We start from the raw sequence: 17,079 nt of genomic DNA, 5'->3' as shown, positions 1-17,079 counted from the left end.
GAATCTCTCAATGATTTTTTGTTTGTTAATGAGTCTAGCATAAGGGGATTGAAGCTGAAGTTCCTATACATTAGTGTTGCAAATCCTAATGCAAAGCATGGGTTTTACATTTCAAATACTTAATCCTGGAAGTAGTGTAAAACACCCAACCATGGGTTACAATGGAATTATCTGGATAATTGCCTTTATTATCTGCAACAAAAGTTTGCAGGATAAGCACAGTCTCTCCAACAGACTTTCTAAGATCTAGTTTTTATTGCACCTGTTCAGTTGTTTGGATACAGATGATTAATTAATTGTCTCAAACATTAAGTAAAGCAGAGTAATTGATTAGTATGTTAAGTGTGAGATGAATCACAACTAACATTCTGCACAGCAAAGATAACAACGCTAATTTTTTTATTTTTATTTTTTTTACCATTTCAAATCAGCATGAAACTGGAGAAAGCTTGGCAATATCTTCAAGCTCCAGAAAGGAAATGATGTACAGGAGCAGTGGGACAGGAAGCTGTTCCAGGAAGTCACAGTTACCTCAGCACAGACTGAGGACATGATCCAGAACTTTGGCACCAAACACTATAGCAATCTGAACTGTGATTTAAAAAAAACCTCACAATGAGTAACAAACCAAGAGAGAACTGATTTGTAAAAGTCTGAAATTTCTGTCCAATAATCCCGTATTATGCCTGTATACCCTAAAAAACAACCCAAAAAGTCACCTCAAGGTTTTTTTTAATGTTTTCTAGAGAAAAATAACATGTAGTATCTTAGACCCAACAGTACTAACTTACAGCATTTCAATTAGACTTGTGAGCTACTAGTGCAATTCAGGATGCCTGAGCAGTAAAACAAAACTTTAGTTAAAAAACTGTACATTGTCTAGCATAGAGCAAATTCTTGTCTCAGCTGAGGAACACAAAAAACAGCAGCAAAGCTGAACTGAAACTTGTCCAGATCCATTTTGTACACTTTTCCACATCTATGTTGATTTACATAAAGACTGTGCTATGTACTCAGGATGAGGTTCATAAAACAACTGAAAAAGTACTTCATTTTTATGCTTTGGAGAAAATAATTATGCTCTGACATTAATAGTCCCTGTAGTTCTACTTCTTATGTAGGTACAGTTACACCACTAAGATGAAATGGAAGACTTCAAGATTTCTTTTCTGTTGCTGTATCATATTGCAAGCAAACCCAGTTTGCTTTTGGTTCTATTTGCTTTTTTGATTTTCAAGCATCTCACTTCTATATAGTTGGGAGTTTTACTCAAATTTCCTATGCAAGTACAAAAATGATCTACATAGCCCACTAAAAATTGGCTGGCTGATGTAATTCAAGCTAATGTGTAAGAATGATCCAAATCTTTGCATACTAGAAATGACAATGATACTGTCTGTAGTGTGCATCTATTTCAGGCTACAACGTGAATATTTGCTGCTCCTTGAGTTCTTCTTGGAAATTATTTATTTCTAGAAATAATAATGTGACCTGGTTTGGCTGTTTTAAAATATTAAGCTATATGCATCTTGCTTCAGAAATGTATCTGCAGCTAATAATGAACTGTGAAATTGTATTGAAATTCAGCTTTTCTGTGAAATGTTCATCCCACAAGTGCTAGACACTACTTGATAGCTTGTACTATTTGTTCACTCATCCAAAAATTTAACAGACCTCTCTTCTCTTGCCCTATACCATCATAAATTAATTATCCATCTTTGCCAAACCATAATGAAAATCCAGCCATATACAAAATCTTGCTTTTCCTTCTTGGCTCTATCAAGACTATGGAAATAAAGCAATGATCCCTTACTTTGCTGTCCAAAAAGTAAAGAAGCCATTTCAAAACAAACAAGGATGTTTGCAGCTGTATGGTAGTTAATAGAAATTTACTAAAATGTTAATGTTCGTTATAAAGTGTTTACTTCTTTAGTTTTCTTTTGGATGCTCCAAATGCTTTAAATTTTCTCTAAAAATCTCCAACCATGTGAAAACAGATACAATCTTAGGAATGAGAACTAGAAGATAACACAAGAAAATACTAATACTTAACAACAGAGAAACATTTTGCTGGTAGAGATGAACCAAATATTTAGCAGCAAACCATGGGTCTGGTGAGGAGTCTTTTATTTGAACGTTCATTTGGCAAAAAATTTGGTAAGGGTAACTAGAATATTATTCCAGTACATGTATTTGTGGAGAACTATAGAAAAAACAATAATTTGTGAATACTTAGGAGAACAGCAGTAAAACTCCTCTAACAGGAGGAGAGAAGGAGGTGTAAAAACATCAGGTTGTGTGGAACAGCAAAAGCTATGGACAGAAATAATATAACAATACAACTTTTCACAAAGATAGTAATTTTATGTTCATAATACATCTATTTATGTTAGCATTTTTCAAAAAACAAACACAGTTACTTTATATTAAAATTTTACTGAAAACCAGAAGAAAAACCCCACGTATGATTTTGGAGATAATTTTAAGAGGAGGAAGAAATTACTAAATGCTACGTACTGTGGCTTTCAATAGTTCCCGTGGGATAGGAAACCTCTGAACCACCAGTAACCCTTTTCAAAAAAAAACAGGCAGATTGTAAGCTCCTGAAAACACAGGATAACAGTAGAAAAATGCATACTAACAGTAATTTAAATATTTGAATCATTGTACCCTGGTAATCTAAAACAGATGTTTTATTGTGATATTATATTAATATCAAATGCCACAGGAAAATTTTACAATAAAAGCAATGAGGAAAAAACCAAGCTGAAATCCTCACATATGTGATATCTTTCACATATCAAATCTACTTTTATGAGGTTGAATAAAAAACCTGAAATTAAGTTTTGAAAATAAACCTATGAAAACCTATTGCTAAAAATCAGCTATAAATTCTATGCAATTCTTGGCAAAAATGTGTGGAAAACTACTTCTTTGTCTCCTGACCCAACTGCCTAAGGAAGTGTTATTATTTCAATTAAATTCAGTTGAAATTGGTCAGTTGCAAAAATGATAAAGGGGATCAGAAACACAAAGCTAAACATAGAAACACAGACCACATTAACTCACTAGGACTAAAAATCTCTTGATTGTTTTGTAGGAAGTGTTAGATTTTAATAAGCAAAGGAAACCTGTGTTGGTCTTACTTCAGATCCTAAATGGAGACACACTCAAGTTTACTCTTGAAGATGGTATATTCTAGTGAGGTAATTTCACCCTCTCCCCTACCACGTGTGATTCATACACTTCTGGGAAAGCAGACCTGCTCTGCCTCACTGTAAATAAGATTATGTCTACCAAAGCTGTTGATGAGGAAAACAGGACTTCATTTGTAAATGATATATTTCAAGTATATAATAAAAATAGGATAAATATGAAATCACATCTGCAACTAAATTTTTTTTTATGTCTCTCTGTACATAAACAGAACACAAAAGCAGCTTATGAAAAAAAATAATAAAAAATCTCACCACTGCAAGGTGTCTACACTCCTGGGCTAGAAAAGCCTCAGAGTTCAGTCCAGTCTCTGCAGTTACGAAGTTCTCCATTTTCAGACCAGATCATAGCTCAGACCTCAGCTGTTCATTGCAGTTATTGAATTCATGTGTCTCTGGCTTTGTATTTTCAGGAGACTGTTTCCTCTGTGAGCCATGACCAACCATATCTGGTGACATGACATCTCTTAAAATTAATCCATTACTGAGAACCAGGATTACAAGAAGACACAGACTAATACATACTTGGGACACAGTCCTGTGGAACTTGGGGAAAAAGCAGTTATTTCAGATGTTCTCAGTAGCAAGTCTGTCAGGAACAGGTTGGAAAACAGCTCTATCAATCTAAATTTTGAGGTTTAATTAGTGATGTACCCACTGCCTTTCTTTTTCTGGCTGTATGCTCCTAAAGTCATGTTGCACTTGTATAATCCAAGTACCTATTTCTCTTTATGTTACATATGTTAAATCAGATTGGGAATCCAGGTGGCTCATGACATGGCCATAAGAACAAATGTGCTGGCACAGCATTATAAGGACCAAGTTCCTTTCTGGCCTATTTTTGTTGTTAATAGCTCTGTCATTGTCTTACAATGAAACCATCAATATTGCTGGGATTTATATTTACATTTACTGTCATGTCTTTTTGGTTTTCCAGTATTCATACATTCATTTATTTTAATAAATTAATACAAAAAAGCCTGTTAGCCAAAGCAATAATATCTTTATTATAGATCAATATTGCTAGATTACTCCAATATATACCAGGGTAAATTTGTAATTACTATTGTCATCTTACTATGAAGACATAAATCATCCAAAAAATCCTCCTGACATTCTTTAATTTCTCCAGGTCTGGATTAATGAAATTCATTCCTAACTGAGACTTTCCACCACCTGAAAATGATGCACGATTATGGATGAAGAAAAAAAAAAACAAAACAAAACAAAGAAAGGAATATCAGGTACCATGAGATAAATATATTGCTAAGATTTGGGACTCCTCTGGTTATGTAAATATTACTGCATTCCCAAAACAAAATTATTGTAAGAGATCAGACCATGGTTACATTACCAGCAGCCCTACAACATGCTTCAAAGGACAATACACATCCTAACACACCTAGACAAGTGAGAAATGTTTTGACAAAGAAAACATTCTCAATCCCTGTGTGCAAATTGTTTGTAGAAATTAAAACACATTTAATGACAGATTAACTTGCAAAACTATAAATATTCTCTTTTTGTTTTCCATTTAGTCACAGAAACAAAATTCATCAGGCATTAAATTCTGTGGTTAAGCAGAAATAGCCATTTGACTACATTCAGAATTGGCAGTATTAAAAATTAAACTATCATTTTAAGATTTTAAAATTCACAATAACAGGACAGTTGAAAGTGCAGCACTTAGGCTGAAGACTCTGGAAAAAGCTCTCCAGAAGTGCACATTCAACTTACATTTTCAGAGCCAGAAAAATGGAAAAAAAGCCTGCATTGCGAAGCACACAACTGAGACAGAAGATTAATATGAATTGTAAACTATGTAGCTATGAAATAATAGAGAACAAGTGGCCCTGGCTATCAGCAGTTTTCCCAGAGGTGTCTTAAAACTTTACCTATGTGCTTGAACGGTGTGTCAGCTTTTAGTACTGACTTTTGTTGGGGTCACTGCTGGGCCTACAGGAGTCATAATCATGGCTCTCCCTCCACACAACTTGTTAGCAAAGATCACACTACAAGCCAAAAGTAGGATTCCATTGCTGTTGTAGGCAAGGTTAAAAAAAAACTAAACTTGTAATAATTCTAATAATAATGTTTTATTTCCTTCCATTTCATTGAGAAAAGTAAGGATTTTATATTGTTGTATGCATAGGCGGATTTCCTGACACACTGAGCAATAACACTCACAAATAAGAATACCATTGAGGTGTAAATTTATAAACACACACAGATACATATAAAAAATACACTCTGTAGAGTCTTATTTTTTTTTCTACAGGCATGTAGAAAAGGAAAATTAAAAGCCAGCTTTGAGTTAGCTGTCAATAAGCCACAGAACACTATTCATATATACCTACTGAGGAACACATTTCAATTTATTATTACAGATCCTGGACCTGACAACGTGGTTTGCAACTCTCAACATTAAATTTAAACTTTAGGTTTCTCTCGTATTTCAGTGTCAAAATGTAGATTTTAAAGTTGAGAATAATTAAGTCTTTATAACTCATGATGAGTTGCACTCACTGTTAACATTAATTTTCAAATTAAAGCTCAGATTCCAGAAAGTGTACCAAGCTCACACCCATCATTTCTGTAATTTTCAAGCCTTGCCTGTATCCTGTTGATACTTTACATACAGTAAGTTTGAATAAAGGCTGAACATCTACATGTGAATGTCAAATATAGACAACTAAATGTAACCCTTTTGATGTTTATTGTGGCTAACATATAATATAATATCTTTTTCTACTCTTATTCTAGTGTAGCCACATCTAATTGAGAAGCTGATCCTACAGTGCTGTAAAGTTTTTCTTGCAGCTACATTCACACTACAACTTTCACTGCATAAGTAATAAAGAAAAAATTGAATAGGACAATAGAAATATTTAGCCTTAGACAGAGCTATGCTCGTTTTGAAAATGAATGAAACTCAGGTCCCTTTAAAAATCCCAAATAGATACCTTAAAATTTTACTCACTCTTCACCAAGAAGAGGCAACCATGTACTATATATATACTATGGAACTAAGTAGCACCAACCCAGGTATTTACAAAAGAACAAAAACAAAATGTTAAATAACTTAATAAAGAGCTACAGTGAGACTATCCTTCTGCATTTACATTGATGCAGCTAAAGTAAATGCTATTTTGATCCCTGTGGGATAAGCTGTTGAAAACTGGTAATACACATGGGCAATTGTTTCATGTAAGGCTGCTAATGGCATATTGTGATTAACTTGAAAGCAAGAATGCAGATCAAGTGGAACTGAAGAATCTGTTAAGTCTCCTTTTTTCCTCCTGCCTCCAGCACTAGTTAAAATTTTGGCAATGAAAAGACATCATTGGTTTAAATAAATATTCCCACTGTGCCTGCATACCTGTATGTTGCTTGTTATACTCTATCTCACAAGATGTTCTGAAACAGTTAAATACATGATATTTAACACATTACCAATATTCATGCAGTGATCTTGACACAGTTACATAGTAACTTTTTTCTACCAATTTCATCACTGTCTCAAAAAAAAGAAAAATTACAGTCAGTCACTTTTAGCTAGTTAATGAGAGGTGCACAAATATCTTGCAAAAATTAAGAAGCTCTCATATCCATTGCTCGCAGTATATATATTTTTTTTTGTAGCAGGACTTAGACTCTGCAATCAGAGAGGCATCTTTTAACATTTTTAGGAAATCCTATCAGCATCTCAATCTGTGAACACTAAGGCTGGTTCTGTGGCTTACTACTTGATTTTTCAGAGCCTTTCTATCATGTTACACAAAGCTTTTTGACAAGTACGATCACCTGAGGACACTTACCTGAAATACTACTTGTGATTCACCAAACTGAAATTGACCTAAACACAAATACTGATCCCATTCTACATTCCAGGCACGTACAATATGAAATCACATAGGTACGAGTTGCTGCCTGTTACATCTGTGAAATGGGATGTTTTTTCTCTTCTAGCAAAATATTACCTTTTTTTTTTTCAAATTTAAAGTAGGGGTTACAACACCCATGTTTCATTTGACAACTGCTACAAAATTCTGTTTTTACTTGCTATAGTACAGGGAGTTATACAAATTATTATTTTGTTTACAATGACAGGATCACATCTGTACAGGACAGTAGTTTCCTTCTCACATGCAGTCCTGAGCAAAAAAAAGAAAAAAACCAAAAACAAATCAGGTCTCTCTGGCATTTATTAGACATACTCCATTTTTCAGTCTTTCTATGGAATGAACAGTTCAGATATAGCAAAGAGTCTGAAGTGCAAAACTAATAGGCTGTGCTAAATAAACTTTCCTATAAGAAAAAAGGAGTTATCTCAGCCCATCAGGTTGAAATTTTCGACACCAGTATATACTTGGAAGTTTGTATAGATTCTCCTCAGGATCACAATAGTCACCACACACTTCCCTCCCCTACATTTGCTTTGGTTTTGGAGGAAAAAAAAAAACAAACACCATTAATAGAAAGAAAAATTTCAAGTACATGGAGAAGGAAAGAAATGTCTCAATTCCAAGATTTTGTATGTAGCAACTGCAAAGCTGTTCACTGCCCCCCATTTCACTGAAACATCAACCCACTTCAGCTGAGGGATTCGCTCTGCATGTGTATGTATGTGTGATTGCCACAGGCTTCCCCTAAGGTGTATGAAAAATATTTTAGTGAAATACAGGAGGAAGATAACAAGCTCGGAAAAAAAATAACTGTCTTTTCATTTGGGGAATGCAGTAGTTGTGTCTGAATAAGAAATCTGCTGCCTTTACATGATCTCTTCCCTTCCTCTCAGTTATACCTGTTTTATTCCTCTATCAGTATCTTTTCTATATCAGTATCTTTCCTCATTGGATTTCTCAGAGCTTGCAGAGGAGGAAAAAAAAAAAGAAGGCAAGAAAAGAAGCAAATAAAAGATAAAGGCTTTTATCACAGATGCTTACAGCACAGGTGCTTTGGAGGCTAACTTCTACCTTTATATGGACTTGTGCACATAGATCAGAGGAAACAATAGCAGAGCAGAAGAGTGAGAGACAATGCAGAAAGGAGGGGGTATGTGTTGAGGGGAAAGCAACAATATCAGAGGGAATAAAAAATTACTCTAGAGGATCAGAGTCTTCAATTATGAGCATACACTTGCCATTTATTAATGTGATTAAACAGGCAGACCTAGATAAGACTGCCACAAAGATTATTCCACTATTTAACAGAACAAAGGATGCTAGCTAAGTGCAAGACATAACATTCCTCTCTAGATGGATAAGACCCTGACAGGTTTCATATGAAACCGTTTATTTTTGTTTTGTCCTCCTTACTTCAGTTTCAAGGTCACCTTGTTACAATGTCAGGTCTAGTCAGTATTTTAAATTTCTTCTAATTTTTTAATTATTTTTTTTTCCTCATTGGAGTGAAAACATATTCAAAAAACAACAAAACAAACAACAGAACAGTCAGGTTCCCTGCTGGGTGTACAGAAGACCTACAGAACAGCAGTGTTACAATGGAAAGTCCTTTTCTACGAAATCTGCAAATACAGCAGGGTATGTGCATACAACTGGCATTCCTTTTATTACAGATTAAGTCTTCAATCATCCCACTGCTTCCTTCTTGGATACTTCTTATCATCCTGATTTGTATGTATCTGCAACCAGTCTAATCTAATATCTGCTGAAAATTGTTTTCTTATATTTTTCTATGGCCAGCTCACTTTCAGCAGACATCTCTTACTCTAAATTTTGAGAAACATCTGTTCACCTAGCTCCTAAAAAGCTCATCACACATTTTAAGAGCAGAGTAACGCTCTCAATGTGTTTTTCAAAATTCCTCTGCTGTCTATTTACAGCTGTAATTCGCCCCGACCAAATGACAGGACCACTAAAGAACCCATCACCAGGTGCAGGCATGCTCAATTCCTACCCGTGTCTCCAGTTTTCAGAAAATGCTATGGTGACATGTAAACCCTTTTTCTCTATCAGTTATCAACTCAGTACTACAAGTAGCATGCTTTGTGAAAAGCTGTTTGTTTTTTTTCCCCTTTCTGTTTCTTCAAACAGTAATGTTGTCCACTCCAATTTTATTTGCTTGTTTTGCACTGAACTTAACACTTGTTACCCGTGGGTTTCAGTCTCACTGTAAACTGTATAGGAAGGAATGACTGCATAGCTCAGCTGTAGCATCAGTGTAGTGAATGCTGAAATCTATTTTTTTATTATCAGTTGTCATGATAATTTGATGTGCGTATATATTAAAAACATGGTATTTTCTGTCAAAAGTATGTTTCCTCTTTTAAAGCTTTCCAGCTATGCAGCTTCTCTTGCCTGCAATCCCCATCTGTTGTCATTCCTTTCACTCTGTTGTACACCATCATCCTATTATGTTATTTAGAGCTCTAGCTTCAGATGCTCTCCTAGGCTTCTGCTTTTTCTTCTTTTTCAACAAATGTTTTTGATTATTTTACTGTGCACTACTGTTCTTTCTTCTAGTTACTACACTTCTCCAGATAATGTGTCTAATTCAGGTGTCATCCAACAAATGACATTCACAGTAGTAGCACCCAGTGCACAATTTTAATCTAATTTAACAAAGTCCATCCAAAAGCTACAGGCACTTTTACTTTGTTTTAGTTTAGGCATATTTCAGTTTAGCACAAACTGATTTAGTTCATATCCAATCAAAATAAGCCTCCATAGGGTAATTTAGACCAGCTTTCTCAAGTTTGTTTAAAAACAAAATTTAAATTACACTAGTGCATCCTTAGATGAACTTTCATGGCCTAGAACACCTTGAGATAAAGATCTTGATCCTTTTCTAGCTTTGCCTTCTACTCGTTTCCCTCTTCCTTCCCTTGAACACATTACTGAGTGCACTTAATTGATTTCTAATAAATGAACAAAGTATATATGGTACAACCAGTCAAGTAAATGTTATCTGATGGTTCTCCATATGAATGCTGCTGTGTATGTGGCAAATGAAATAAGGAAAACTGCTCTTGGTTAATAGAGGCAACAGAAAAGAAGAAATAATTATTTTCGTAACGAGGCACGAAGTAGAGAGACAGGACAACAGATAGGAACACCAACTTACCTTTGGTGATACAGAAGTAGAATTACTCCTGAGGCTTCCCAAGACAGAGAGCAAGAAGGTTAATGGATGTACTACCTAAAGTAAGGCAAGTGAAGAATGTAACTAATTATTTCCCTGGAAGAACAAGCACTGACAGTAATGAACATGTAAACAAGAGACACTCAGGTACAGTAGGGGAAACATTCACTTAAGCAAAAGATAGGGGTGATTGCTTAGCTTGGGAAACTATCACACCTTCATGAGCTGAAAACCAGTCTTGGCAGATAGAATTAGATCAAACATGTTACTTTTGCAGAAAGCCACAAATACTAAAGCCATGCATACAATGTAAAACAAAATGGAAGCTTAAACATTGCAATTCATTGCAATACTGTTGTTGCTATACTAAAGACTAGGTACAAGTGGACAAAAACCAGTCTAGGTGAAAGGAAAAAAATTAATCTCTAGGCTACCAGTGATACAGAAAACCAAATTAATAGCAAATAATGGTAACAGATTATTAACTAAAATTCTTTATTAACATGCCTTAATTTAAATTGATATGAGAATATTCCAATTAATCTTCAAATAACAGCTCAACCATTTTTTAAAAAAGAATATTGTAACCCCACATGACAATATTGAATTATCATAGGCTCACAAACAACTGATTTTCACAAATAATAACCATTTAAGGGCTCAGTAACAGTTAGATCTCTAATTTCAAATTTACAAACTAGTGTTTCACAGGGTTAAGTGTTTAGTAATGTTCATAGGGAAACAAAACAAGAACACAAAACCAGAATTAATTTAATCTTCTGGGCAGGAAGAAGGAATCACTTAAACTGCTGTATGTGATGTCTTCTGCAAAGAAGCCTTGATCCCTCAATAAGAAAGCCCTGAAATGCCAACATTGCTACTGTAGTACATTACAAACTGCATTTCAGTTGCTAACAGTCCAAATTTTCATATGTTGGTTGGTCTCTTGTGCTGGATAAACCCAGAATTCCTGAATCTTCCCAAAACCTTGTGGATAGGATCTAGCAACAACATACATCCAGAGGTAGTGCATTATGGAAGAAGTGAGATATTATCCAGCATCAAAAGTACAACACAACATCACATTGCTAAACCAATAAATTTTAGCTTTGGGCAGAAACATCTGACAACAGTAATATATTTTTCCTAATACAGCATAATTTCTCCAGAAAATAAACTGTTTCCATTTTCCTCAAGCAATACTGTTTGGTTAAATATCTCAATTAGATACAGCAAAAAAGCACAGATTTCCCTATGTATTTTAGGCTTAACAAACATTCTCCTGATAATAATTGCTTAATACTGTGTGATACTGTTACCATGAAACTGTTCAATTATTTTGGAAATACTCTTTTCCAGCATAACAGAGCATTACCTGAGCTGGAACAAAATGGCTGCCTTCTGAAGTCATCAAATGATGCTTGAAACAATTCTAATTTACAACAACAGCAAGTTGCTAGTTTTATGCAATTAAAGTCCTCCATATAAGTAGTTCATAACAAAACCATATTTTTAAAAATCTCCTTAAGACAAATTTCTGCACTCCTTTTGTTCAGAACTAAAATTTTTCATTTGAAATATCAAAGTAGATACTTGAATAGAACTGGTCCAGCTAGGCAGTAACTGGTATGGTGTCCTTCAGGTTTCAAATGCAAATGAACCTTAGAAAAAGATTCATCTCCCACAGATTCTTACTTAAAATCAGACTTATCTTGCAAAAAATTGTTCACACAACATGGAATTAATTTCAGCTTAATTACTATAATAACATCTGTTAATTTTTCCCCAATCCATCTGGCTTAAGCAAATCAAGTGGCATCTTTTGTCAATCAAATAGGTTATATATCAAGTGTCATCAACAAGACTTAAAAACAAGCTAAATATACAAAGGCAACACTTAATTAACTTTATAGTACCCTTTTTCAAAATGGAGGAACTATCCTTGCAGGTTTCAATAGAGCCTGAAGGTACTCACAAATTAAAACCAACCAGGCAACAATCAGTAAAACAATTATTTATTGATGTCTCCGAAAGTAGAAATTTTGGCAGCTACGGTTTATTTTTTGTGTTGTTGTGGGCTTTTTTGGTTGTGTTGGGTTTTTTTTGTGTGTTTTTTTTGGTATCTTTGGTTTTTTGTTTGTTTGTTTGTTTGTTTGTTAAATTTAGCATTACAGAGATCTGACATGGAATCAGGATATTTACTGAAGAGATTTTTTTTTAACTTTTTTTTTTAAGATTTAATTGCTGTAGGTTCAGAATTGTTATTTACATCTAAAAAAACCAAGAAAATAACTATTTTAAAATGAAAACAATTACAGGATCTTCTAAGAAGATATTGTTCTCGGTATCCATAATAATACACTGTGTTCAGAATATATTGATTTAATCAGAAACTGATTGAAGATGTAGAAGCAAACACTAAACAATATGAGCAATGATAGGTAAAGAGCAAAAGCAGCTGTCAGAACTGTTTGCCTACTCACCTACAGTAGTTCACACCTAGATGTTCTGATTACATTTGTTAGAGAATCTAGTTGCTGATTCCTGAGAAACATACAATTCTGCAGTTACATATCTGATAAAATTCTGATATCCTGACTGTTATATGAGCAGATTATATGTGGAATATTGTAAAGAACTATGTTAGTTTTGGATACATATGATGCCTGGCTTTTACAGCTAAGTAGCTAAACATTTTACTAAATTGACAAAATCCTCTGATTAGTGCAGCATTCATTAAATGGTGACAGATGCTAGTATTAATTACATGTTCAATGGATCAATTTCCCATAACATTTCTTTTGTTACTAGCCTCATCTTTCTAGTTATCAGCCTGTCCTATAAGCAGATTAAGCAGCAGACTTTTTTTGGGGGTGTGTTTGTGCCTGTCTTCCTTGTTTGACGAAAATGAGGGACTAACCTTTTCTGCACTGCCCCACCATCTGGATTTCTCTCTTCCAATTTTAAAAACCTGTACTTATAATCTGTTAGACAACTGATAAAAAATTTTATTTTTAAAAGGATATTTGTATGGCTAACTCAAGGCATCTAATGTTTAATGTTGGAAACCATTTGATTTATTGTTTGCTTTGCACAAACAGATGCCTATTGTTGTTTGTGACAAACATTGCCAAATTATAACTAGCACATCAAATACTAAATTGGCATTGCAATAGTGATTGAAAAACATGTACAGTGAAAGGTAGATGGAAAGGATATGCTAAACAAGTTGCCATCCTTGGTATCAGTCTTGAGACAAAAAAGATTCCCATCCTATATAACATCACATGCACTCACACAAAACCAAAACTGTTCCCATGAATTTCAGCAGGATTCCTAAAACACATTTTATGGCCAAGCGTGTTTTTCTATTTAGTATGTTTATCCTGACAAATACACCAACTTTTCCTTCATAACAACTTAAAACACTCCTGAAAGGGCAGGGGAAACAAAAAAAAAAAAAAGAGGAAGGCAAGGAGAAATTGAAGAGTACAAATGATGAAGTCATTAATTTAGAAATACTTTCTGTCAAAACCCAAATGGTTGTAAGTTGAAAATAATGAATATTGTCCGATTTATTTTCAAAGTAATAATTCACATGTTTATATCTGAGGATGTGTGCCCCTGTCCTATCAAACCCTAGGTACTCTTTTTGTCTTTCTTGTTTTCTTTATATGACTATTGTCCTATACTTAGCTTCAGCAAACTTCTAAGTGTATGCTTAACTCTGCTCTCAGTGATGGCCTTTCTTTTAATTTACAGCAGTTCAAATTCTTTTATTTTTAGTTATACAACACACCATAGTTTGGGCCTAATGTACTGACCTTGAGCAACTGACTTCAAAAAAGCCTTCTGGAGAACATCCCTAACATACCAGGTTGCATGAGGGAAGAAAGATGTCAGTTCCCTAGAATGAGGGAGAAAGCTGAAGAAAAGCCACAGACATGTCACATGACTTGTTTGAATACAAAGCCTGCTGCTATTGACTTGCTTTTCCCCCTGAGATATGGCCTCCTTGTCTAACTGAATTTTTTGCCCTAACACATTTTGCACCCTGGAGCTGTATAAGATGACTTCTGAATGAACAACTTCACCCTGAAGGAGCTCGATTTACTGCTCATGTAAAGTCAAAGCAGACCATTCAAAGCAGGGCAACACTCACATAAATATGGGAGCCTTCATACAAATGCACCATGTGGCCACAAACTCCCTTTTTGTTTATACAGAAAAACAATGGACTGTTTTGAAACCACTGACTTCGAAGAATGGGACTATTCAAAGTAGCAAATTTCAGCATTCATGTAACTATGTGCAAGGTTGGAGGCTTAGACTGTAAGGTCTTTCAGGCTGTGACTACTATTTATTAGGAGACTGCAGAATAGCGTATGGGGAACATGACCCAGAAACTAGGCCCCCTAGATGCTAACACAGTATGGCTAAATATATTTTACGTGATACATAACTTGGCACATCAGTGATGCACACACCTTCAATTACTATTTTTGACACTGATCTCTTCTCAGGAGATTCCATAGCCTGCAGAAAGGCTAAATAGCATCCAGAAGGTTTACGTGCACAGCAGTTAAAGCTGTTAGTTATTTTCAGCAATAGTGAATTCAAATGTGATTGGGAAGCTTTGCTGGAATCAGATACATCAGCTTCAGAGGATATAACAATATATATTCAAATACATATGTTCACTGCATCATACTCAAATGATTTTACCGTCATAAAATCAAAACAAAGTTTTTCAAATAATCCAAACCAGTCCAGACATTAACTTCCTGGTAATGTTTTTGTACCATAAACATTTACAGAATTATTTTAACTTACTTCCACTGACAGTCACAAAGCTTTTGGCACAGTTTAACTTGGTTTGGCTTAAGGTAGCATTTGGGCAGCTGAAAACAAAACCAGAAATAGATATCTTAAGTGTTTAACAGGAAACTGATATGAGAACAAAAAAAATGAAGATAATAATAATAAGGAACATCTTATTTTTATTATCTGAGTGCAAAAATGAATAGCAAAACCCCCATAACACTCAGTTACATATTTCATGAACAAGCATGGCACTGATAAGATTCCTATGAGGTCAGTGGGACAGACCCGTGACAAGACCTCAGTTGCAGAAAAGCACCTATTGTGCAGCACTATAAATACTCTCAGTTTTGATGGAACTCAAAGCTTCCTAAGGTCGCCTTGTCGGTCTAACCTACAATTTTTTTTGAGAGGAAGGAAACCAAAACTCCTTCTGAGACTGCTTAAGACACTGGTGACTTAAAAAAAAAGATCTTTGCACTAGAGAGACCAAAAGAAGGAGCATATCATACACAGAATACAGAAAATTTGGAACTGCAGCTGAACTTCAGTTTGTCACCCCCCCCCCCAAATTTCTCAATTACAAATCTGGCAATTTCCTCATCCCTGGAAGTAAATATATTCACTATTTTTGTTTACTTTGGGGGGAAAAAAAAAAAATCCTCCTAGTTTCAAAATATGTTGGGCTTTTTTTTGTTCTGGTGAGACATTTAACATTTTTTCTCATAAACATTTATTAAACTTCACAACTTTTGGATCAGTATGTCCAGCCTGAGACAAGCATCTGTTTTCATCTCTTACACATACAAAGTCAACACAGTCAAAAATAGGTCAAAATGAAACAAAAATTCTAGATTATTTGAATTTGTAAAGTCTCATGTTTACTGTCAAATATTCTCCACTGATGGTTACTATTAGATTGTTCTGAAAAAAAGGTTAAAAAAAAAGAAATCTTGCAGGATCTTTAGCCCTTCATATTTCCCTGACTCAAAAACTAGTCATGTACACAGCCAGAAGGCTGGACACCTAAACATCTTCAGGAACCATATGGAAAATGCACACAGTCCTCCCATTTCCAGATAGGAAGTTTTATTTTATTTTCCTGGAATGAGGTGCTAGACTAAAATCTCCCCTCCCCTTTAAGTCTAGTTACTCTGAGAGCACAGCTAAACTTGTCTTTCTTTAGGATGAATACTGTGACATTACTGAAGGATTTATTATTTACTTACTTTAAATTTTAGTACAGCTTGTTTTATGGTTACAAAATCACAGATGTGTAGCTACTAAGTCACCATTTGGAAGGAATTTTTTCCCCCCTCCCTTCCTCTGGTCCTCACCCAGAGCCCCTTCCCACAGGCCTAGGATCCTCTCGTAGAAGGAATCTCCCAGAGCTCCTGACACCTTTCACCTGCGCTAGGAAGTAACCCTTTTTGGTGGCAGACCCTTACCTGCTCCCTAGCTGCTTACCGACACCACATCCCAAGGCTGCGGCGAGGCGTTCCCAGCCCGCAGGAGGCCAAACCAGCAGCGCCTTCTGGTCGCTACCTGGCGGCACTAAGAGGCGACCCTGGCCCTTCCCTGGCGCGTCGCTGCCAGCCCCTCCGCTCCTCACCAGCCCCAGGACGGGCTCTGACTGAGGCCGCTGCTGCCTCAGGAGCCGGGGGCCGGTCCCAGCTGCCTTCCTTCCCGAGCGGAGGAAGAAGCGGCGGCCATGAAGTGAGGGGACGAGGGCGGCGGGGCAGACACCGCTTCCCGCCCGCGTCCCCCGGCACCCGCCGGGCGAGGAGCAGCGCAGGCCCCGCAGGAGGCCCAGGCCCGCCCCGCTCCGCCCCGCGCGGCGGGGGCGCCATTTTGGGACGCTGGAAGGCGGTGACTATGGCAACCAGGAAGAGGCGGACATCACGCGGGGTCACCGGGAGCCCAGCCCCCTCTTAAAGGA

At 35.9% G+C, this 17,079-nt stretch overlaps 1 protein-coding gene across 1 annotated transcript; it reads right to left on the bottom strand.

Annotated features, from left to right (window-relative positions):
* On the bottom strand, window positions 1–4,405 carry FBXO36 (F-box protein 36; the record flags this gene model as incomplete). Its single annotated transcript, XM_051626562.1, is given in 2 exon segments — window positions 1–591; window positions 4,294–4,405. Coding segments are annotated over 2 exon segments (276 nt in total), but the record flags the coding sequence as incomplete, so codon positions are not given.
* Window positions 4,406–17,079: the final 12,674 nt, after the last annotated feature.

Source organism: Apus apus, chromosome 8, assembly GCF_020740795.1.
Source record: "Apus apus isolate bApuApu2 chromosome 8, bApuApu2.pri.cur, whole genome shotgun sequence".
Lineage (NCBI taxonomy): Eukaryota > Metazoa > Chordata > Aves > Apodiformes > Apodidae > Apus > Apus apus.
This window is presented reverse-complemented; position numbering and strand designations above follow the sequence as displayed.